This window comes from Microcaecilia unicolor, chromosome 10, assembly GCF_901765095.1.
Source record: "Microcaecilia unicolor chromosome 10, aMicUni1.1, whole genome shotgun sequence".
Lineage (NCBI taxonomy): Eukaryota > Metazoa > Chordata > Amphibia > Gymnophiona > Siphonopidae > Microcaecilia > Microcaecilia unicolor.
Genome location: NC_044040.1, coordinates 84,929,760 through 84,955,684, shown reverse-complemented (window position 1 = coordinate 84,955,684; position 25,925 = coordinate 84,929,760). Strand labels below are relative to the sequence as shown.

At 42.1% G+C, this 25,925-nt stretch overlaps 1 protein-coding gene across 1 annotated transcript in view; it reads left to right on the top strand.

Moving 5' to 3' along the window:
* TBK1 (TANK binding kinase 1) overlaps positions 1–25,925 on the top strand; it is a 485,047-nt gene that overhangs the window by 420,125 nt on the left and 38,997 nt on the right. The window contains 2 exon segments of the mRNA XM_030217198.1: positions 2,938–3,007; positions 8,500–8,621. Of these exon segments, the coding sequence (XP_030073058.1) occupies positions 2,938–3,007; positions 8,500–8,621 (192 nt within the window).

Here is a 25,925-nt window from a genome sequence, read left to right as displayed (position 1 = left end):
GACCCAGCTTTTACTTACGGATGTAAGGCAAGAAATGAAGAAGAAAGGCGAAAAGTAAAGAAATAAATGGAAAGGAAGCCCTGAAAACGGAGTTAAGAGGACAGATAGCAGCAGAATCGGATACTGGGCCAGCATGATCAGAAAAACAAAGTCACCAGACAATAAAGGTAGAAAAGATCATTTTATTTTCATTATAGTGTTTGGAATATGTCCACTTTGAGAATCAGGTGCTCAACATTAAAAGTTTGTATTTATTTACTTATTTATGGCATTTTATCCCACATTAAACATGAATTAGGGTGTTTTGTGGCTGTACCTGAGAATTGTGATATTATGATCCCTTGTTTCATATTGTTGACGGTCTGCATTTTCCGTATTGGTGGTATATTGGTGTATTAGGTTCTGCCCAGTGTAATATTTATGGTACAGTAAGGTTCTGAGTGTGTTTTTGCACAAAGTTGTGCATAGTGTTTTGCAGTTGAGCGATTGTGGTTAGTATATGCTTTGAGCAACCACTTTATTCTTTGACATACGATACATATCTAATATCTAAATTTAATAAAAGGTATTAATTGTGACTTTTTTATTTTTTTTTTCTGTGTGTTATCAGACAATTATGGATTTAAGCTCCACCCTGGCCTCACCCCCTAACCCCACCCCCTTTAGCATCCCCAAACAGTTGGGCCACCGACCGCCTATGTTGTAGACGATGTCTTATTGACGATCATGGATACCCAGAATTCTCTAGAGGGTCTTACACAATGTTTACAACAATTTGGAACAGTGTCCGGGTTTAAAATCAATATGTCCAAATCAGAGATAATGGGATTAAATGTACCAGAAGAAACAGCTAGGAGGTTACAACAACAGTTTCCGTTTCGATGGGCAACGCGTTGTTTACGATATCTGGGAATTAATCTGACACCTTAAATACAGGAGCTATTTAAAGCAAATTTTCCCTCCAAAATACGAGAATTATTTCAGGACCTAGATCGCTGGGAAGGCCTAGAGCTCTCGTGGATAGGGAGAATACAGGCCATAAAAATGATGATCTTGCCTAAGATTTTATACTTTTCATGGCACTGCCGCTCCCGATTCCCACTACCTTCTTTAGACAACTAAAACGCAAAACAGTTGCATTCATTTGGAAACATAAACCGCCCCGAGTGAAAGCTAGGATGTTATACATGCCCAAAAAAAGGGGGGGAATGGGGGTGCCAAGTTTCTTTCAGTATTTTCAAGCAACACAACTCAGGATACTGGCAGCATGGGTTAAAGATGAAAGGAAGCCCTGGCTTCAAATAGAAAAACACTGGGTGGGACTTAATCACCCAGCAACATTACTGTGGTTGCCTAGGCCACGGATACGTGCCATGGCAACACTTCTGCCCATGGCACTACAGTTCCCCCTATTGACATGGAGTGTGATACGCCAGCAATTCTGCCCTGATAGACAGTATTTCCTTAAAATGCATATAAGAGGAGCCCCTGGATTTCAATGGGAAGAAGGAGGAAAAGTATATAAGCAATGGGAACGGAAAGGATTGAGACAACTAGGGCAATTTTGGGAAGAAGGAGCCTTTTGCTCAACTGAAGAGCTACAGGAAGAATTTGACTTACCGCCACAGCACTCCTTCCATTATGCACGCATAAGAGATTTTATTGTCCGAAAGGCAAAACCAGAATTGCAGATACAGGAGACAGAGATAGAACGGGCACTGGAGGGAGGGAGTGCTAGGGGGTGTGTTTCACGAATTTATGCCGCCCTATTGACACTTAAAACACCAGTTCTGAAATATACACAGAAATAGGAACAAAATACAGGGATGAAACATGATACACAGAGCTGGGAGCGAGCGATAGGCTCATTGGTGAGAGTGTTGGTCAGCAGTGCAATGATAGAAAATGGATATAAGATATTGTACCGCTGGTATTATACACCGGACCGTATAGCTAAAATGTTTAGAGGGGTCTCAAACCACTGTTGGAGAGGCTGCTCTGCGGTGGGAGATATGCTACATATATGGTGGTCTTGCCCAAAGATAAAGGTATATTGGGAGGAACTGATTAAATTACTTGAGCAAATATTAGGGAAAAGGTACCTGATGACAGCTGACCACTGCTTACTACACTTTCGACCACAAGGAATACCACCAACAATACACCGATTCGCCTCTACTTTTTTGGTGGCGAGCAAAATAGCACTGGCATCAGCATGGAAGACTCAATCTGCTCCACCAGTGATAAAAGTGATACACAAACTGGATTGTTTATATCAGATGTCCAAAATGACAGCAATCAAAAATGGACAAGTAGGACACTTCTCCAAAATTTGGGACAAATATAAAGAATGGAGGAGTCAGGCGGGGGTGGAGCTAGATGCCCCCAACTGGTGATACCACCTGCATGAACAAGGACACTAAAAAAAAAAACCTCTCTCTGTGTTCGTATGTATATGAAGGGTGAGATGTTATAATTGGGATAACCATGCTATAAAGTAGAGGAGACGAGGGGCTTGGGGTGGGGGGTGGGGAGGGGGGAAACTGAGGGAAGGTCACAATTATAACGAGGAGTAATACGAATTTTGTTATAAGACATGTTAAAATAATGCAAAAGTGTTACCTGTTGATGTGAATTTCAGATTTCATAAATAAAAATTAAAAAAAAAAAAGTGAAAAGATCTTGACCAGAGCAAGGTATGGCTTGGGAAGGTATTAAATATGTGCTAAATACCTTGTGATTCAATCCTTCCAAAGATAAGTTTGAATTCCACAAATTAATTCACTTTCAGGTTCCTGCTTTGTTTTTCAGTTATTAATGATGTAAACATAATAAATGATACCCCCAGAAAGTCTTACTTCCTACAGATACATGGAGGTCAGTCATAAGCACTGTTCACATATTTATTTACTTTCTCTCCCCTTTTTGTGTGGATAGATATGAGAATATCACTGTGGAAGCATCAGACTTTGAAGAAATTTCAGAGGTACACACCAAACTGCTACGTGTAAGTCATCTTCTCTTTTCATTCATTTACTTTCATTTGCAGATGTTCTCTAATGATGGGTAAACATTAAGGGGCCCTTTTACTGAGCTGTGTTAAACAGCTAATGGGGAGTTTACCACCACGGCAGATAGTAGCACAGTCCCATGCTACTGTCTCCTACATTAAAAAGGTAACTACTGTGGTAAAATTACTATATTAACTACCTAACACAGAAGTGAGTCGGGTTTGTGCATAACATGGGCGGGCGGAGGTGTGGCCAGCAGTGACAGCTAGTGTGCAGGTCAATACTGTGGACTGGCTGTCCCAACTGCTGATACTGCAGCTGAACTTACCACCACCCGAAGACGTGGTAAGTACAGCTGTGCTGCCAGCAGTCTGGTAGCACAGTACTGACACAGGAAGTGCAGTGGTGGTGTTGTGCTCTTCTGCATCCCTCAACCCAGTCTCCCCCACCCCCAATCACACTGTCCAGGCTGCAATAGCACTAGATTCCATCCCCCTCCCCCCCTCCCTGCCGCACCTCTGATCCTCTTCAGCAGGCCCTTGAGATGTAAACACGGCCTTCTAGCTTATCCTTTCCATTCCACACCACAGGACTCACCCTAGGGGTCCTCATTGATGGCCAGTGGTCTTCCAGGTGGCAGCAATCCCTCTTGCTGCTGCGTGGGGAGGCATTATAAGCACATAAGTATTGCCATACTGGGAAAGACCAAAGGTCCATCAAGCCCAGCATCCTGTTTCCAACAGTGGCCAATCCAGGTCACAAATACCTGGCAAGATGCCAAAAAAGTACAAAACATTTTATACTGCTTAGCCCAGAAATAGTGGATTTTCCCCAAGTCCATTTAATAATGGTCTATGGACTTTTCCTTTAGGAAGCCGTTCAAACCTTTTTAAAATCCACTAAGCTAATCGCCTTTACCACATTCTCTGGCAACAAATTCCAGAGGTTAATTACACGTTGAATGAAGAAACATTTTCTCCAATTTGTTTTAAATTTACTACTTTGTAGCTTCATCGCATGTCCCCTAGTCCTAGTATTTTTGGAAAGCGTAAACAGAGTCTTCACATCTACCCGTTCAACTCCACTCATTATTTTATAGACCTCTATCATATCTCTCAGCCGCCTTTTCTCCAAGCTGAAGAGCCCTAGCCGCTTTAGCCTTTCCTCATAGAGAAGTCGTCCCATCCCCTTTATCATTTTTGTCGCCCTTCTCTGCACCTTTTCTAATTCCATTATATCTTTTTTGAGCTGCGGCGACCAGAATTGAACACAGTATTCGAGGTGCGGTCGCACCATGGAGCGGTACAAAGGCATTGGAATCCAACATGTCACTGATGACCCCTGATGCCAGTCTCATGGACTTTTTCTTATATGGGATGGGTGACCCGCTAGTGGTAGTACCATAAGACTATTGCCAGGGGTATAATGATCTATTTTGGATTCCAGCACGTCCCTTGAGAGGCAGCAAGGGATTCACTGACAACTGGCCACCAGTGAGGACCACCAGGGTAGGGAGTTGTGGAGGAGGATAGACTAGGGAGCGGGGTTTCTATGTTGGTGGGAGCATGCTGAAGGGGGATTGGGAGTGTAGGGGGAGAGGGGCGTGCCGAAAGGTACGGGGGGGGGGGGGCGGAATTTGGTGCTATTTTGGTGATCAGGGGGAAGGATGTAGAACAACACCACCAGTGTTCCCTGGCCATGTTACATGTGGGGGAAGGTAACATGGTTGCATGTAACACAGCAATAAGAATCAAGTCTATAAACTTTTAACCAACACTACAAATAGTGGAAATCCTATTGTACAGCATCTCAGAAGGGGCATGAAGGAAAGAGTATTGCTGTAGAATAAAATGAAAACATGCACTGCCTCCTTAGTATATAAATCTATCTCATTCATATTCATTGTGGATATCCTGAAAACCTGACTGGTCAGGTATGCCATGAGGACTGGATTGAGACTCACTGAGATAGCCTATTCAATATTCCATCCACATCAGTTGCTCAGCTGTAAAAATCCGTTAGAGATCCTTTTTTGCTTTTCCCATGCTTTCTTGAATTTAGGTACTGTCCTTGTCTCTACCATATCTGCTAATAAGCTGTTGCACACATCCACCACCCTTTTTGTAAATAAATATTTCCTTAGATACTGCTAAATCTACTCCCTTGCATTCTTATTTTAAGACACCTCATTCCAGAGCTTCTTTGCATTGAAAGATGCCCATTTCCTCTGCATTTATGCAATGGATGTATTTAAATATCTGTCATATCACTCCGGTCCTGTCTTTCTTTCAGGGTATATATGTTTAGATCTTTAATCTAAACGTACTCCATGATATTTGAAAGTGTCAACTAGGGTGATTGCTGTATGTGAATGGAGGGTGAAACCTACTTGGGTGGGAATGTCAACCGGTGAGCCAAGATGTGATGGTGCTAATTCAGATGAGGATAAGACGATTATCATTAAGCCATTCAGCTACAGAGTTGAGATAGTGTTTGACTGAAGATCAAGATGGTTGACGTCATAGAAAGAAAGTAGCAAAATATCATTTGATTAACAATGGTTATATTTTTGTCCTGGATAATGGTAAAAAGAGGGCTTAAGAAGATGATTGTAAAATTGGATTCTTACAACAAATTACTTTCTTATACATTGTTTATGTATCCTATACTGTTTATTGTAAGCCACATTGAACTCAAACTTGTTTACGATAATGTGAGATATAAATGTCACAAATAAATACTGAAAAAGGAGAGGTGCCAGCATAGACTCCTGGGGCACACCCTGCTTGACAAGGAAAATGGAGAGCAACTAAAAGAAGATAATGAAACAGTATAAACTTCGTTTGGAAAGAAAGGAGCTGAAACACTGATGAACTACATCAAATAGCCAAGGTAGTAATAGATGATGATCCACTAGATCAAAAGCAGAACTGAAGTCTAAGGAAATTGCCAGGGCTACCTTTCCATTGTTAAAAGCACTGTGAAGACCATTATCTGTAAGGAGGGTTTTAATACTGTGACTAGGTCTGAAGCCTGACTGATGCGGATGAAGGATATGAGATTGATGTGTTAGAGAAGATGAGCAAAAATGAGGGATTTTTTTTCAGCAAATTTTGAAAGAAGTGGCAGTTTTGAAATAAGCCTATAAAGTGGAAGTGATTATTGCTTCTAAAGGTTTCTTGAGAATGTGGCATGTAAGGGCTTTCTTCCAAGCACAAACACTCCAACATTCAGACTTTGATTAATCATTAGCAGTGCCAAGGGATCCAGGAATAAGAATTTGAAGCCAGGAACTTGGTCAGGGGACATGGTCAGTCTTGTAGTAGAAGTAAGTTTAGTCAATTAAGTAATTTGTTTAGCGCAGATCACACAGAGACCCTACAGTTTCTGTAGTACCTTACAAAGGTCTTTATCAAGACCATCCAACATTGAGACCGATTCCTAGTACCAAGGATCATTTAAGACTCCTGAGGCAGGCCTGTGGCCGAAACACAGTACTGTGTCAAGTCTGTGAATAAAGTGGTACTTCAAACATCAGTATCCCGTTTCCCTGGAGTCATTGGTCCACTTCCCACTCCTCTTTACTTGCTGTGTTTTCGTGGGAGTTTGTGTTCATCCACTTCGGTGGATTACTTTCTCCTTAAGGTTGAAATTAGACCATTGGCTAGTAAATGAACAAGGTAATGGTGAGCTCAAACAATGATGAAGACAAGGCATAGGAACCAAAGAAGGGTTGGAGACCAGAGAAGAAGTGGGCAAAGGGGGGTGGAAATAATTCTTGACTGGTCCCATGAGTACTGAAGAGAGAGGCGCCCTGCAAGGTTAAGATCTTGGTGGAAAAAAAACAAAGCTAGGTCTTTGGCTGAGGGAATCATTGAGATAGGATGTTTTTATCGTAGAAAAGAGCTGTGACAAGACTCTAAAAAGCTTTTTAAGCCAGTTAGTTGAATTATTAATTAGTCTGGTATAGTAGAGGTAGCTTGCACTCTTAATTTCTTGATTATAACAGAGAGTGCACTTCTTTGGAATTAGAAAAATGTGTCTGGGATTTTGCCTTTGTGCCATAATCATTCATTGCATCTGGGTTGTCTTTTGAGGAGATATAGATCCTTATGAAACTATGAAGATTTGAAATGAGCAGGAGGATTAGAAGGATGAAGAAGGTGACATGGCAACCAAAGCTGAGAGAAGGGTGGTATTCCAGACAGAGACTTGCTGCTGTAGAAACAGAGATACAAAATCATGAGGGAAAGGGGAGCAAAAAGGAAGAAGTGTGGAGGGATCAATACATTTTAAGTTTCTAACTAAAGAATAAGAAGAATGGGAAACAGAATGAACTGAAGGATATTGAATAGGTGAAAACAGAAGGAGATTAGTCTGACTAAGAGACACAACTATTTGATGATCTCACATTTTAAGTACTGTATCACTCTTCTCTACAGACCAAAATTGACTAAAGTCAGGGCTTGTCCAGGACCTGATGTTGACAACAGCAGAAAAATGTTAAGGGGTGATCTGTTTATTTTCCTCTACCAGGTGTCATCCCCCCCCTCCCCATACAAAAGTCAGGAATCTGGGGCTTAGTATGGGGCTGGTGGAGATTTTGTAGGCAGCTGCCACTGGCTTTTGTCTCCAGGTTGTGAGGTTTGGACTTCCTGCTGCTTGTCTACCTGTTGTGTGGGACCAATGCAGAAAGCTATGTGTTAGAGCTGTGTACTGATAGCTGAGCGCACCGCTTCTAATGAGAATGTAATGCTTGTGCAAATTTCAAGTGCACAAAACTAGTATGTTAATAAGAGCAAGCACACTAGATGCATGTGCATGAGGTTCTGTGCTGAAGGCACCTAGTACTGTGCACATGTCTGAGCAAAACAAAAGTGTTTTGACACACACCTCTTTATATGCAGTGTTACCCCACAGCTAAATATCAGCATCACAAAAATTTCTCATGTATACGATTTTTTGTTTAAATACTGATATTTGTGCACAGAACAACATTCTAATACTTATGCAGGTAATTTTTTTTCTGCTCAGATCTGTACATAAAACTGTAACCTATTCTTTTAAAAATTGTGGGTACTGTTAATGCTCACAGCAAAATGAAGAAACAGGCATTCAGCCTTCACAGATGGTACTACAGAAGAATGAGCTGCTCCTGTAATGTGCTCAGCATTAGTCTTCTATGCACTTCTTTATTGGGACTGAATAGCTAATAGCTTCATTACTATTCATTTTAATGTTTTGCACAGGTGTCTAATGCATGGATTTAGCAGTTATCTTCTTTACTGCAAATTGTACACAGATGTTGTGCTAACCCTGTGCCAACTTCTGTGCAAGCTTTCTGCATCAGCCTCTGTGTATGCATAAATACGCATGAGTATGGATGAATGGCATTATTACCAGTTGTGAAACATACCTAAAAAATTGATAACATAGCACATTTAAGGTGTGATTTTTGGCATATTGAATCTTTGAAATTTCCTTGCAGCTGTCCAGCTCCTGTGAAACAATAGAGACCAGTCTCCAGGATATCAAAGGCAAATTATCGCCAGGTGGATTGCTGAGTGATACTTGGGCAAATCTAGAAGGCACACATCCTAATGACAGGAAGTAGGTGATAAAGTAAAAACTTACTGTCAATTTGCCAAAAAGATAAATCTTGTTTTGCACTTTGGAAATGTTGATTTATGGTATTCTTATTCAGAATCTGTTTACATGGATGCTCTGCTAAGTTATACAAGGGCTGGAAGGTGCATCCATTTTAGGCGTATAAGCTTAGCTGAGTACTACTACAATGACACGCAGGAACTTTGTATTACCTTTTCAGAACAAAACTGAATATTTTAAATGTTTCAAAGTTTGTTTATATATCTTACAAAACAAAGTTCAATCTCTGTGAATTGTATCTCTGTTTTACTTCGACGGGGTAACTTTATAAAGCATTTTCCACCCATAGAAGCATGTTTTCAATGCAGAAAATGGTTGTTATAAAATTGGATGGGACAATATATGTGTACAAATGTGTTCTGATAAGAACACATTTACTTTTATACTATTTATGGGTAGATGTTCCTGGGGATAGTGTTGGGGTGAAGCTGGTGCAGAATTGTGTATCTATATAGAGTATGTGCAAGTTGTACAAGATTTACACCTGCATCAAGGTAGGTGCAATGACAGCATTTGTGTACTATTGGGGATAGTTCTGAGTGCCTATCTAATAAAGCTGCCAAGGCACCTATGTTGCCTTTTATAAAATAATTTAAAAAAAAATGCTCAAGCAAAGTGTTTACATTTGCAGAAACACTTCACTTTCTCATTAGAACCATTAAAAAATAAAGAGAGGAGACATAGGAGTAACAGGCAACTTTATACGCACAATTCACTCCATCAGTTGTTCTAGTTGTGGGTCCATTTTTACAAAAATATCTCCAAAAATTCAAAATGAGCCTGCAAATAGGTGGGAAAATGTGGGATACAAATGCAACAAATAAGTAAAAATAAAATAAAAATGTAAATCTCAACAGTGCTTTTAAATACAGTCCTCAGAGTACACCAAGCCAATCAATATGCATGAGATAAATTTGCATGTACTGCCTCTTTGGTTTACAAATCCATCTCGTGCATTTTCAGTGTAGATATCCTGAAAACCCTACTGGCTTGGTTGTGGTTCAAGGACTGGGTTTAGAAGCACTACTCTCTGTTCCAAAATGAATAGTCAAAAAGTATAAAATTGAAAAACAATTTTATACTTATATTAATCTTTAATATCCAAATCTTCCATCATCTCCCCCCCCTCCCCCAAATCACCAACCTAGTAACTAGTTTTCAATGACTGCCGTAATCATCGGTCTTGTACATGTTTTTGAATAGGGTGGGAGGATTGTTATAAAATTACTTCCCGCATGTTGGATGTGGTTTGAGGGGAAAGTATAGGACTGGTGATCTGTTTATGTAAAATGTTTCTTTCAAATGTGCAGCAGAAAAAAAAACCAGCTTTGCCCTTAACCCAAAAAACTATAATAAAGATTATTGCTTAAAAGTGGAATGTGGTATCATGATGAAAATAATCTTTATATACTATCCATCTTCAGAGAACAAAGTACACAAGGCAATGAAATGGTAAACTTTTGTGCTTTTTAAAGCCAATAATTAGAAGCACCACGTTTAGGATTACTTTGCAGACCTTGCTAGCTTCAAAGAATGCCACTAATGATGCTATCATTGGGAACAATAAAGCTAACAAGATGGATGATAAACCTATTAATTGGTAGCACTTTCTACTATGCACCCCCAGAAAGTCCAAGCTCAGTGGATCTTCATCCTCAGACCTCAATAGGTTTTGCCACAAAATAACTGTAACTGGTTCAGCTATTGTATGAACGTGACAATTTACAATTATACTGGTGGGACATTTGGGACAAGCTCCTGAAAATATCTAATTTTTCTGAACGCTTTACTCTAAAGTGAATCGAAACCATAATGAATACCATCAAACTGCTCCTAGCAATCTACTCTACTATTACTACTTATCACTTCTATAGCGCTACAAGGCATATGCAGCGCTGTACACCATACACAAAAGACAGTCCCTGCTCAAAGAGCTTACAATCTAAGTAAGACAGGTAAACGGAACAATTAAGAGGTAAGGGAAATAAAGAGGTGGGGTACAGGGCAAGTAAGTACTGGGAGGTGGGCTTTTAGCCTGGACTTGAAAACGGATAAAGACGGGGCTAGACATACAGGCTCTGGAAGTCGATTCCAGGCGTGAGGTGCAGCAAGATAAAAGGAACAGAGTCTGGAATTAGCAGTAGAGGAGAAGGGGACAGACAGGAGAGATTTATCTACAGAGTGGAGTACATGAGGGGGGGCGTAGGGAGAGAGAAGAGGGGAGAGGTTACTGGGGAGCAGCAGAATGAATGCACCTATAGGTCAGCAAGAGAAGTTTGAATTGAATGCAGAAACGGATAGGGAGCCAGTGAAGTGACTTGAGGAGAGGGCTAATGTGAGCATAGTGACTTTGGCAGAAAATAGTCGCGCAGCAGAGTTTTGGACTGATTGAAGAGGAGAGAGATGGCTAAGTGGGAGGCCAGTGAAAAGCAAGTTGCAATAATCTAGGCGAGAGGTGACATGTGGATAAGGGTTCTGGTAGAGTGCTCAGAGATGAAGAGATGGATTTTGCTGATGTTAAAGAGAAAGAAACGACAGGTTTTGGCAATCTGCTGAATGTATGCAGAGAAGGAGAGGAGTCGAAGATGACCCCAAGGTTACGAGCTGATGAGACAGGGAGAATGAAAGTGCCATCCACAGAAACAGAGAAAGGGGGGAGAGGAGAGGTGGGTTTAGGGGGAAAGATGAGAAGCTCGGTTTTGGCCTTGTTAAGTTTCACATGACGTTGGGACATCCAGGCAGCGATATCAGATAGGCAGGCTGATACTCTGGTCTAGATGCTGGTTGAGATATCAGGGGTAGAAAGGTAGATCTGGGAGTCGTCAGCATAGAGATGGTATTGAAAGCCATGGGATGATATCAGAGAACCAAGGGAAGAAGTGTAGATAGAGAACAGGAGAGGACTGAGAACAGAACCTTGAGGTACACCAATTGGTAATGGGATAGAAGTGGAAGAGGATCCATCAGAATGTACACTAAAGGTGCGAAGCGAGAGGTAGGAGGAGAACCAGGAAAGCACAGAGCCCTGGAATCCAAGTGAAGACAGCGTATCAAGGAGTAGGCTGTGATCAACAGTGTCAAAAGCAGCGGATAAATCGAGAAGGATGAGGGTAGAATAGAGACCTTTGGATTTGGCTAGAAACAGGTTGTTGGAAACGTTTGTAAGCGCAGTTTCAGTTGAATGAAGAGAGCGAAAGCCAGATTGGAGTGGGTCAAGAATAGCATGAGATGAAAGAAAGTCAAGACAGTGGCGGTGAACGACACGTTCAAGTATCTTGGAGAGGAAGGGGAGATGGGCCGATAGTTGGAAGGACAGAGGAGTAGTGTGACCACAGCATGTTTGAAGGCATCAGGAACGGTCGCAGTGGAAAGTGAAAGATTGAGGATATGACAGATAAAAGGGGTGAGAGTACAAGAGATGGTGTTAAGAAGGTAGGTAGGAATGGGATCAGAGGAACAGGTAGTTCGTTTAGAGTAGGAGAAAAGATGAGTAGTTTCTTCATCAGTGTCTTCAGGAAAGGAGGAAAAGGACGGAGGGGTTGGGAAGATAGGGGAACGGACAAGGGGAGGGACAAGTGAAGGGAGAAGTAGGGGTGGCTTGGCTGAGAATTTGAGGTTTATCTTCTGAACTTTGTCGTGAAAGAACTCAGCAAGGGTTTCAGGAGATAGTGAGGAGGGAGATGGAGGCACCTTGAGGAGAGAGTTTAGTGTGGCGAAAAGAAGTTGAGGGTTAGAGCCGAGAGAATTAGTCAGCTGGATGTAATAGTCCTGCTTGGCAGATTGGAAGGAGGTTAGCATGAACTTGAAGTATATGAAGTCAGCAAGGGCATGAGATTTCAGCCAGAGGCGTTCGGCGGAGCGGGCACAGGAACGTAGGTAGCGGATTTTAGAGGTCAGCCAAGGTTGGGGTTTGGTACGCCTTATGGGACGGGGCATGAGAGGTGCAAGAGTGTCTAAAGCAGAGGATAGAATAGTATTGTAGGAAGAGGACGGCTTCATTGACAGATTTGGATGGTGCAGTGGTAGAGAGGAGGTTCAAGACATTGGAGGAAAGGGTAGTAGGGTCAATGGCCTGGAGATTCCTAGATAAATTGGTTAAGATTGGACGGGATTGGGCAGGAGGAAGTTTAAGTGTGAAGGTTATTAGATGATGGTCAGAGAGGGGAAGATCAGAGGCAAAGAAATTAGAGGGAGAGCAGTTATAGGAGAAAAGATCAAGACAGTGACCATTTTGGTGAGAGGGGAAGTGGAGCATAGTTGGAGATTGAAGGAGGATGTTAAGGCGAGGAATTGGGAGACATAAGAGTTGGAGGGATCATTAGCATCAGTGTTAAAATCGGCAAGGATGAGGGAGGGGGAAGAAGGAAAGCTAAGCGTCAAAGTCACTGAGAAAGGATGAAAGGGGCTTATTAGGGGGACGATCAATAACTGCTACTCGAAGAGGCAAAGGAGTGAATAGGCAGACGGAGTGGACTTCAAAGGAAGAAAAGCAGAGAGACTGAGGTGGCAGAAGAGATTGAAATTTGGAGGAGGGTGAGAGTAATAGTCCAATACCACCACCACGGCCAGTAGGGCGAGGAGTATGGGAGAAAAGATAACCACCATGGCAGAGGGCTGCGACTGAAGCAGAGTCTTCAGGGCAGAGCCAAGTCTCTGTTATGGCGAGCAGATGGAGGCTACGAGAGATAAAAAGGTCATGGATATAAGAAAGTTTGTTGCAGATGGAGTGGGCATTTCATAGGGCGCATGAGAAGGGGAGGGAGGAGGGAATAGAGATGAGGGTTGGTGAGGGGGGCCAGGATTGGGCTTGATGTCTCCAGCAGACAGAAGAAGAAGGAGTAAGAGAGTGGGAGAGGAGTGGCGATGAAGGCGAGATGAACTCAGATAGAAAGGGGAAGATACAATGGAAGGGATGAAATGTTGAAGGCAAAAAGTAAGGAGGGAGGAAGAGGACAAGAGAGATGTTGAGGTAATAAAATCAACAAGAGGGCAGAGTGTAATTGTAGTGTACAGTGGCTTCGGGTGGAGGAGTAGATTGGTGCGTAGGAGTAGATTGGGAAGGGACAGTACTAGGAGGAGAATGAGAAATGGAGCCATATATAGTGACTCAGGCAGTCCTAAGTGCTAGGCAGCAGTCATGAAAAGGTGCGGCAAAGGGCAGAGGATGCAGGCTGGACCAAAGGATACAGGCTGGACCAAAGGATACAGGCTGGAGCAAAGGATGCAGGCAGGAACAGGGGATGGAGGCTGGAGCAGAGGATGGAGGCTGGAACAAGGATGCAGGCGAAGCAGAGGATGCAGGCTGGACCAGAAGATGCAGGCTGGAGCAAAGGATGCAGGCAGGAACAGGGAATGCAAGCTGGAACAGATGACAGAGGCTGGAGCAGAGGACGCAGGCCGGAGTAGAAGATACAGGCAGAAGCAGAGAGCACAGGCTGGAACACCGTCTGCAGATGACAGTTGCCAATCTGCAATCACAGGACTGGACTCCGTCCAAACATAGACTACTTTTTTTTTTTTTTGGATTTCCTAAAAAAACCCTCGGCGCAGGCAGCCAGCAGAAAGCTCAGCAACCCATGCCACGTCGTTACCGCCACACCGTCTTGACAACTCAGCCACGTGGTGTCAACAAGCAGGCCTTGCAAACACGCTTTCCTAGTCTCACAAACCATCTGGGCTGTCTCGTCAGGCATAGGAACCGGGTGGAGAGACAGAGGTCAGATACACGGGTGGCATCTGACCAGCTCCTCGCAGTTGCTCTAGAGGGGAGGCCAAGGCGTCTGTCAGCGATCTGGTGAGTAGTGCTGAACGCTGCCCCGTTCAATCTCCAACTCTTATCTACACTGGACGTTGGTGGGGCGCACCAATTCGCGTCCTACACAGTTTCAATTGTGGTCAACCGTCTGGGTGCAGGTGGGACTGGCATCCGATCGTGCGGGTGGGATCGGCACCTGAACCGTGATCGCCACTGCGCCGCAGAGGAGGTCCATCTGCGAAGTAGGCCTATCAGTGATGGAGGCACGTCTGAGGAGGAGGCCCGCAACCACAACGGGGGTCCGCAAACCAACCTGGAGGCCCACAAACTGCCCAAAACTACACCAGAGGTGGCCCTATTCCAGCGATGCTCTCTGGCTGGGGCAAACATCGAAATGGCTCCGCTTCAGGCTGTGCTGCGATCAGGTCCCAGGAGCAGCATCAGCTACGTGATCCGCCTACCCCACTCACAGAAAGTAACACTATACCCATACTACATAATTATCGTAGTCTGAACAGATACACCACACCTCACCATTCTGACAACAACCAAAACGATGGAAGAACACCAACAAACGGACAACCTCAACAAAAGGGAAAGAAAGGTCATTAAAAACACTCACAAACTAAGAAACGACAACTGACAAAAGTCCACATAACACCAAACACAGAAGACATATACCAAAAAATTCAAGTAGGCTTTGTTAATGCCAGATCCGTGGTAAACAAAACAACAATAGTAACTGACTGGATCATGTCAGAAAAACTGGACCTACTCTTCATCACTGAAACCTGGATCCATGATCAAGATGACCCTATCATCCTAAACCTATGCCCTCCAGGATACAAAATCACTCACTGGACCAGAAAGGAAAAGAGAGGCGGAGACATAGCCACTAATATATCGATCCCACTTTACCATCGAGGCCACTGCCGAGTCCATAACAGCCCAACTCGAAATAGCCTCAATCAGAATCCACAAAAAATCCCTGCTCGACCACCTGAATTGCGTCCTGTTTTACAGACCACCATTCAATTGGAACGAAAGCCAGTCAAACTTGACGGACTTCATTTCAAATACTTGTGTATCCAACACCAATATACTAGTATTAGGAGACATTAACCTTCACCTGGAAGACCCAAACTCTACCAACGCACAAGAATGCAAGGACTTCCTTCAACTATACCAAATCGTGAGCAAACTACTAGACACCACCGTGGTCACCACAACCAGCACAGACATCCCACCTGCAGACAAACTTGCCAAGTACTTCAATAAAAAACATTTAAAACCTAACCAATATGTTATCTCAGAACATCACCGACATTGGAAATTTCATCGACTGTATGGACCCAGCGGACAGATTCTGGACAAGCTTCCTTCCATTCACTGCGGAAGCAGTCAATCAAGCGATTAACAGGTTCTCCAAGACTCATTGTAAATTGGATATCTGCCCTAGTTACCTATTAAAATCCGCTCCCCACCACTTCACAGCAGACCTCACATCCCACTTAAACTACATGCTTCAACACGGTCTCTTCCCTAAGGAAAATGGCAACATTCTACTCACCCCAATACCAAAAGATACCAAGAAAAAAACAAACGATATCACAAACTACCGCCCAGTAGCATCAGTCCCACTGGTAGTCAAACTGATGGAAAGCATGGTAACTAAACAACTAACTGACTACATAAACAAATTCACAATACTGCACGAATCACACTCAGGATTTCACTCCAACCACAGCATCGAAACTGTACTAATTACTCTCTTAGCCAGATTCAAACATGTAATTGCAACAGGCAAAAGCGTACTTCTCCTACAATTCAACATGTCTAGTGTGTTCGACATGGTAAATCACAACATACTACTAAGCATCCTAGAATACTTCAGGATTGGTGGAAGTGTACTTAGCTGGATCAAGGGTTTCCTAACTAATAGAACATATCAAGTGAAATCAAATTTGAACATATAATCACCATGGAAAGCAGACTGTGGAGTAGGATCACCATTATCACCACTCCTTTTCAACCTAATGATAACCCCACTAGCCAAGTCCTTATCCAATCAAGGCCTTAACCCATTCATATACGCAGACAATGTTACAATATACATCCCTTACAAACATGACCTAACAGAAATCACCAAAGAAATCAAACTCAGGCTGAACATCATGAACTCATGGGCAAATGCATTTCAACTAAAACTTAACACAGAAAAAACACACAGTCTCATCCTCTCATCCCAATATAACATGAACAAACCCACCAACATCACAGGCTACACCCTCGCTATCTCAGACAGCCTGAAAATTCTCGGAGTTACAATCGGCCGAAACCTCACACTAGAGAGCCAAGTGAAAACTACAATGGAGAAAATGTTCTATTCAGTGTGGAAACTCAAACGAGTGAAACCTTTTTTCCCGAGGGAAATATTTCGCAACTTGGTACAATCCATTGTACTAAGCCACCTAGACTACTGCAATGGAATCTATGCGAGATGCAAAGAACAAATCACAAAGAAACTCCAAGCTGCTCAAAACACAGCAGCCAGGCTTATATTTGGAAAAACGAGATTTGAGAGCGCCAAACCCCTACGAGAAAAACTGGCTCCCAATCAAAGAACGAATTGCGTTTAAAGTCTGCACCCTGGTTCATAAAATCATCTACGGAGAAGCCCCGGGATACATGACAGACCTCATAGACCTACCAACCAGAAACACATTAAGATCAACACGAACATACCTAAATCTCCATCACCCAAGCTGCAAAGGTCTCAAATACAAATCAAGCTATGCATCCAGCTTCTCCTATATAAGCACACAACTATGGAATGCATTACCAAACGCCGTGAGAACAGCATATAACGACTGAACTACTGGAAACTACGTTGTTCAAAAAGGCATACCCCAACGATCCAACTTAAATGCCTTAACCCAGCAGCACAACAAAACCAAAGCTCATAATGCACATAACTCTTCTTCCTTATCATTCCCCAGTGTGTCTCTCACATATGAACTTTGCTTTACCACAACCTCACTCTGTATTTGTTCAAACCAGTATTGGCGATCGCCTCTACAGTACTATGTAAGCCACATTGAGCCTGCAAATAGGTGGGAAAATGTGGTATACAAATGTAACTAATAATAATAACTATGGGATCTTAAATGGCTACATATGTAAACAACCCATGCGAAAGGACACACACTCGACCTCATCTCACATAAACTGTCCACAAACCAGAACCTAATAACAGAAATTAAATGGACAGATACACCATGGACCAACCATTATAAACTAAACATATCCCTAAAATGGTGGAAAAGGGGTTCTCTTTGCATACGAGAACAAACAACCCGCAGCACAAGAGGCCAAATAGACCTGGAAACATTCTGGCAACAGATATACAACAATGATTGGTCAACACAAATGGACTCCATATACTATAAAAAATGTAGAAGCATATTAGACGAAATAGCACCCTTACAAACAAGAACCTCACGCAGACATAACTTGATACGGTGGTTCAACGAAGAACTCAAAACACTAAAAACACAATCCAGGAAACCTGAACACGCATGGAAAAATAAAAAATGAACACACACTCAACGCATGGAAACAAATACAAAGAAAATACAAATATGCAATAAGACAGACCAAAAGGTCATACTATAAAACTAAAATAGGGCCGGATTACAAAGACACGAAGAAATTATACCAACTCGTGAACAAACTACTAGACATAACTCCGGTCACCACACCCAATACTGACATCCCATCTGCAGACAATCTTGCCAAATACTTCATAGAAAAAAATCACAAACCTATGCAAAACTCTACCTCTAGATAACACGGATATCAAAAACTTCATCGCTTGGACCCAACCCCTGGTGAATACCCAGTGGACCGAACCTGGTCAAACTTTGCTTTCCTCACTGCCGACACAGTTACCCTGCGATTAATAGGTTCTCCAACTCACACTGTCAATTGGATACTTGCCCCAGCTACCTAATGAAATCCGCCCCTCACCACTTCATAGTTGACCTCACATCCCACTTAAACTACATGCTTCAACAAAGCCTCTTCCCCAAGGAAAAAGGTAACACCCTACTCACCCCAATACCAAAAGACACCAAGAAAAAACATGACATCACCAATTACCGCCCAGTAGCATCTATCCCATCGGTAGTCAAATTAATGGAAAGCATGGTAACCAAACAACTGAATGATTATATAAACAAATTCACGATATTACATGAATCACAATCAGGATTTCGCCCCCTACATAGCACTGAAACAGTACTACTTATTCTCCTAACTAAATTCAAGCAGAAAATAGCAATATGTAAACACGTACTCCTCCTCCAATTCAACATGTCCAGTGCGTTCGACGTGGTCAACCATAATATACTACTAAGACTCCTAGACTACTTCAGGATTGGTGGAAACACACTTGAATGAATCAAGGGCTTTCTAACCACTAGAACATATCATGTGAAATCAAGCTCAAATATATCACCGTGGAAAGCGGACTGCGGAGTACCTCAAGGATCACCATTATAACTGATCCTGTTCAACCTTATGATGCCCCCACTAGCCAAGTCCTTATCCGGCCAAGACCTTAACCCATTCATCTATGCGGACGATGTCACAATATACATCCCTTACAAACACAATCTGGCAGAGATTACCAACGAAATCAAGCTCAGCCTGAACATCATGGACCCTTGGGCAAATGCATTCCAACTAAAACTCAACACAGAAAAAACACACTGTCATCATCTCATCCCAGTACAATATATACAAACCCACAAACATAAACACCCCAGGTTACACCCTTCCTATCTCAGACAGCCTGAAAATTCTCGGTGTTACAATCGACCGGAACCTATCACTAGAGAACCAAGCGAAATCTACAATAAAGAAAATGTTCCACTCAATATGGAAACTCAAACGCATGAAACCTTTCTTCCCGAGGGAAATATTTCACAACCTGATACAATCAACGGTACTAAGCCATGCAGACTACTGCAATGGAATTTATGCGGGATGCAAAGAACAAATCATAAAGAAACTTCAGACCACTCAAAACACAGCAGCCACGCTTATATTTGGAAAAACGCGTTTTGAAAGCACCAAACCCCTATGAGAAAAACTGCACTGGCTCCCAATCAAAGAACGTATTGCTTTCAAAATCTGCACCCTGTTTCACAAAATTATTTACAGCGAAGCCCCGGGATACATGACAGACCTCATAGACCTGCCAACCAGAAACATATCAAGATCAGCACGAACATACCTAAATCTCCACTACCCAAGCTGCAGAGGACTGAAATACAAATCAACATATGCATCCAGCTTCTCCTACCTAAGCGCACAACTATGGAACACACTGCCAAAAGCCGTAAAAACAATGTATGACCACCTAAACTTCCGGAAATCACTAATAACATACCTGTTCAAAAAAGCATACCCCACCAACCCAACATAAAAGCCCGAATACCTGCAACACAATGAAACCAAAGAACGTAATGGATATACTTTAACTTTTCCTCTCTAAGATCACCCAATGTGTCTATCACACATGAACCTTATTTTACCACAATATCACCTTGTATTTGTTCATACCGATACGGCACCATGTAAGCAACATTGAGCCTGAAAATAGGTGGGAAAATGTAACTAATAAAATAAAAATAAATAAATAAGCGATAATGAAAATCTCACATGGGGAAGTGGGAAATGAGTTTGTTATCCTTAAAACTGCAGCCACTATTATAGCAACAGTTTATTTTATATTCCTCAGTAAGCCTTATAGTTCTAAGTGGATAACAGTGGAAAAAATTGGGCATAACCTGGAATTATATATCAATTAAAATAACACATTGTGGTAAAACAAATGCAACATACAAGTCTAGTACAAATACAATCTAATTTCATAAAACAGATGTAATTTTTTACCATAAAGAAATTTCTGAAACAAATATGTCTTAATCTGATGCCTAAAATCCTTATAATTGGTAACAGTTATTAACAAAGTGGAAATTTCCTTGTCTAATTTTGCAGCCTGAAAGGATTGGATTGGATTTATTGCTTATAAGCTGCCCTTACCCAGGGCGGTGAACAAAAATACATACATAAAGGAGAGCAGTTTGTCAAATTGTTTGTCATGTCTTACCCCTTAATGAGGGGAAGGCAAATAGATTGATATTCCTAGATGATCTAATAGTAGCTGCAAAACAAGGGGCCTCTTTTATCAATTCCTGCTTGGTAATGCCGATGGAGCCCGCTCAAAGTGAATGGGCTTTGTCATCATTACCGCACCAGGAGCTGCTAGTTTGGCTTGGTAAGAGGTGCAAAATGTTTAAAGAAAATAGTGCCACTCCATACAATGCTTTATGTAACAAACAAAACAATTTAAACAGAATTCTTGGTAGCATAGGAAGCTAGTGAGTTTTATTGTAAAATAAATATCTGACTTTTTCAATGAATAAATCAAACAAACAAACATAAAGCTGTATTCTGAACTGTTTGCAGTTTTTTTCAGCAAATGAACTGGGCAGCTCAAATATAAAACATTATATTGGTCCAAGATACCTAGCAGCAAATCCTGCACCATTAGACAAAATTGGTCTTCCTCAAAATACGTGCAGATATGTTGAAGTTTATACATAAGTACATATGCTGTTTGAACCACCATAGTGACTTGTGCTTGTAATTTATTTATTTTTTTATTTGTTACATTTGTACCCCACATTTTCCCACCTATTTGCAGACTCATTGTGGCTTACATGGTACCGGAGAGGTGTTGATAGACTCCGGTGTAATACAAGTACTAGGTTAGGTTCTGGTAGGAAAAGGTTCATGTGGTAGGAACCACATAAAGGTTCATGTGGTGGGACCACATAGAGGAAGACAAGAACAGATGAGACCGTTTGGTGATCATTACGAACTGTAGTGTTGTGTTGTCGCAGAGTTCAGGCATTTATGTTGGGTCGGGAGGGTAGGCCTTTTGGAACAGGTGAGTTTTTAGTTTTTTCCTGAATTGGAGGTGGTCGTACGTGGTTTTCAAGGCTTTTGGAAGTGTGTTCCATAGTTGTGTGCTGATGTAGGAAAAACTGGATGCGTAAGTTGATTTGTATTTTAGTCCTTTGCAGCTTGGGTAGTTGAGATTTAGGAATTTTCGTGCTGATGCATTTCTGGTTGATAGGTCAATCAAATCTGTCATGTATCCCGGTGCTTCACCGTAGATGATCTTGTGAACCATAGTGCAGATTTTGAAGGCCGCTGTGTTTTGAGCGGTCTGAAGTTTCCTTAAGATTTGTTCTTTGCATACCGTGTAAATTCCATTGGCATAGTCACTATGGCTTAGCACCAATGATTGTATCGAGTTGCGAAATATTTCCCTCGGGAAGAATTGTTTCACACGTTTGAGTTTCCACATTGTGAAGAACATTCTTTTTGTTGTGGATTTTACTTGGCTCTGTAGCATTAAGTAGCGGTCCAATGTTACACCGAGGATTTTCAGGCTGTCTGAGACTGTGAGGGTGTGATCCGGGGTGCTGATTGTTGTGGGGTTGTCCGTGCTGTGTTGGGATGAGAAGATGAGACAGTGTGTTTTTTCATTGTTGAGTTTTAGTTGAAATGCCTTTGCCCATGCGTCTGAAATGAAAGAGTAGAGTTCAAAAGTATACCCCAAATTTTTACAGTAGAAGAAAATTGTTACTCTTTGATTTATTACGTTTTGTTGAGAATTGGGGGGTCCCGAGCCCCCCCCAAGAAGGCTAGAGTGACCTCAATCTGACTCCATCTCTAAATAACACTAGTACTGGGGTAATCCAGGAGTTATGAGGTTTTAAAAGGAATTGCCACTGAGAGAGACGTTAGGTCTCAAATACCGGCATTAGTCCGCCTCTCAGCACTGGCAAGGAATAGATACCAGCCTTATGACAAACTGGATTTAGGCTACAGGTTATATAATGCAGCGAATGATAGCCTGATGTAGCAAAAGCATTTGTACTTACAGCCTTTCATCATTAAGTGAAGCCCACAAACCATCATTTAGAATGAAGAGTTTATTTGCATATAAGACTTTAATCAGGTACATTCATCAGACAAATTCTGGATTCAGCTGACTGGAGCTCTGCTGCTTCCGAGGCGTTGGAGAAAAGTTCTCCCGAGGGCTTGCATGCACCCTGCTTTTATACAATTTGGTCACTATACAAGTCTATGGAGAGGGATTTTTTTCTCTAATATTGCTTAATCTATGAGTCATGACCTCCGGCCAGGTGCTCTTCCGTTTTAGTATTGCAACTTGTTGTGCAACTTCCCTTTTTGTAAACACTTCCTTAGATACGGACATCCAAACATCAAAACATGAACATCTCCCTAGATACGGACATCCAAACATCAAAACATGAACAAAACAACTTTTTTATGAAGATATCTAAATTTGGATATATTAGGTTCATATCATTTTGTGATCTGGGTTAGGATTTTAGCCATCAATTCCTTGATCTTGGCTTTTGCACTGCTTTTGAATGTCACACCAAATTCTAATGAGGCCTAGTCAGTGCTCTCAGCTGTTTAAAGCTATGTAGCTTGGCCCACCACTATTCCAGTGGGTAGGTCTCAAGCTAGAACACATATTAACTTGCAGGAAAAGCAAGTCCTTGCTCAGCCAGTCATAGATTTTTAAACCTAGCTGGTATTTTTACAGCCTGAGTCTAAAATCTGGCCTTCCACCCTTCCGGTGGGCATCCAGTGAGGGCCTCTTGCTGTAGTATAATTATACAGTTTCAATAATTTTTATTAGGGACACTGCCAACATACAACATCCGTGTTTTAGAACAGCTGAATAAGACAAAATCTGCTTCCATAACAAGTCACACTTTTCTTTATAGTCCCCCCCCCCTAGAACCCTTACCTTCCCCTCACTCTCGCTGCATGTTCTCAAAGTCTTTGATTTATTATAATACTAGACTCATTAATACCAGGGAGATTTATCAAATAAAAATGTTGTCTTCTCTGTGTTTAATTTTATGTATATACATCAGCATTCTATATTATTAATAACTTTATGAATCATAGCACTTTCTAAAAAGATGGAGGATGGAACTGGGATATGTACTGTTATGTTGTCAGCATAGCTATAAGAATAAAACCCCTTGCTTCTTCAGTTTTTGGCCTAAGGAGTGCATGTGTACTTTAAATAAGAGTGGGGATAAGGAGGAACCCTGTGGAAACCCACAGGGATTCCTCCACCCTTCTGACAGATAGGTCTTCTTTTTAACCCTGTATAAGTGCAATTTCAAAAACCACAAAACCAATTGTATACATGACCTGATATCTGAATATTCTCCAGAATTTGCAAAAGAATGTCATGATCCACTAAGTCAAAGGCACAAGATACATCAAATTGTAAAATCAGTATTTTTTTAAACCTCTTTAAGCAATAAGCGAATATTAGCCATCAAAGAGCCCACTTGAGTTTTTGTGCTCAAATGTGGTCTAAAACCTGATTGAGAAGTGTGCAACATGTTGTGATATTCCAGATATTACTATACCCTCCATTAGCATAGCAAAAAGCGGGGAATAGATGCAACAGGTCTATAATTTGAAGGAAGCTTGCTAGGTACTTTATTGCTCTCCCACAGTACTGCCCAAGTAAACGTCAAAGAATCAGAATACATGGTACCAAAGAGACTGGAAGGGCACTCCCCATTGAGAACTTCTCCTCCTATATCCCCACCAGTTCCTCTCTTTCTCTCTAAATCCTCCCACTGTCTTTCTACTAGAGTCTCAGTTCCTTCTCTTTCTATTTGTGCCCCCCCCCCTCCCAATTCCCCACCAGAATCTCTCAATCCTCCATCCGGCACCCAGACCTGTTCCAATCAGTCTTGTTCTTTCTACTTTTCTCTCAGTTCTCAGCCCATCCTTTTCTCCACCAGTCTTTCTTTGTCAAACAGTTCCATTATCCTGCTCCAACCACCCTCTGCCCACCCCCCCATACCAGCCTTTCTCTCTCTGTCTCCACAGCTCATTCTCTCAATCTCACCATCAAGTTCCCACTGTGTCTTTCTGAACCTGTCTCCAACAGCAGTATTTCCCAAGTCCAGTCCTGGAGTACCCCCTGCCAGTCAGGTTTTCCGGATATCCCCAATGAATATGCATGAACTTGATTTCTATATATACTGCCTCCATTATATGCAAATCTCTTTCATACATATTCATTGTGGATATCCTGAAAACCTGACTGGCAAGGGGTACTCCAAGACCAGACTTGGGGAAACACTGCCCTACAGTATTACATGCTCTTTCTCAGTCCTTTGCCATGTCCTCATCAGTCTTGCTCTCTATCCCCTCACGCCATTTCACTCACTCTGTCCTCCCCTCCCGTTCTCACCAGTCTCCTTGGCCTGTCTCCCAATCCACCGTATCTCCTACTGTTGTGTCATGCTTGCTTTCTTATTCTTCCCATTCAGTCTATTACACTCTATCTTGATCTCCCCATGCTCACTTGTTTTCTCTGTCCCTGTCCACACATTTTCGCTCACCTGGCACCACCACCTCGCCTCACCAGCCTGGCACCCCTCTCTTTTTGTGTCCTATCTCCAACTGTTGTCACACTTGATTTCTTAATCCTGTAACACAGCAAGCGGTAATGACATAGGAAGAGAACTGAGACTTGGGAGTTCCAACATGGTCTGAATGGCTTTATTGGAGTATACAAAGAAATCTTTAGGCGACTCTGGGTTATCAAATACAATGGATTCTGGTTATCTTTGGATACTCCAGCAAAGCTAGTCAAATGATGGTGGAATTCCTGAGTCTCCATTCTCTTCCTGGGTCATCACCGCTTGTTTTGCCATCTTTTATCTGCGGAGATCGGTCCTCTGTCCTTCTTTTTATTGTTGTTGCTTTCTTAATCTTCGCACTCAGTCTGTTGCATTTTCTCTCTCTTTCTCACTCTTGCTCTGTTCCTCCTACATTTTCATCATCTTTCCCTCCCTCTCCTGTCTCCACCGTGGCATCCCCTCTTTCTTGCTCTCTCTTCCTTCCCTCCCCTGTCTTCTATTGTTGTATCATGCTCATTTTCTTAATCATTCCACTCAGTCTGTTGCACTCTTTGCCTCTTGATCTCCCCATGCTTACTTGCACTGTCAGCAACCCAGCATAATAGCACCTATTCCGCTCCATATGTTAAACTAGTATTTAGAGTAGCAGAATCAGGGAAGCCAGGGTTTAAATACCACTTCATCCACTGACAGTCCTTGTCAAGTCACTTCACTCTCCATTACCTCAAGCACAACTTTGATTGAAAGCCCCCTTGGCAATAACTACAGTAACTGAATTGCAACTCACCTTCAGCTTGGATTTAGAAAAGACAAGTAATTAAGATCAATCCATTCTCCTCTCCCCACCCGCTGCCTAGCACCACTATGCTCCCTGTCCCCTCTTTTTCCCACAGTCCCTTTCTTTTTCTCACACCA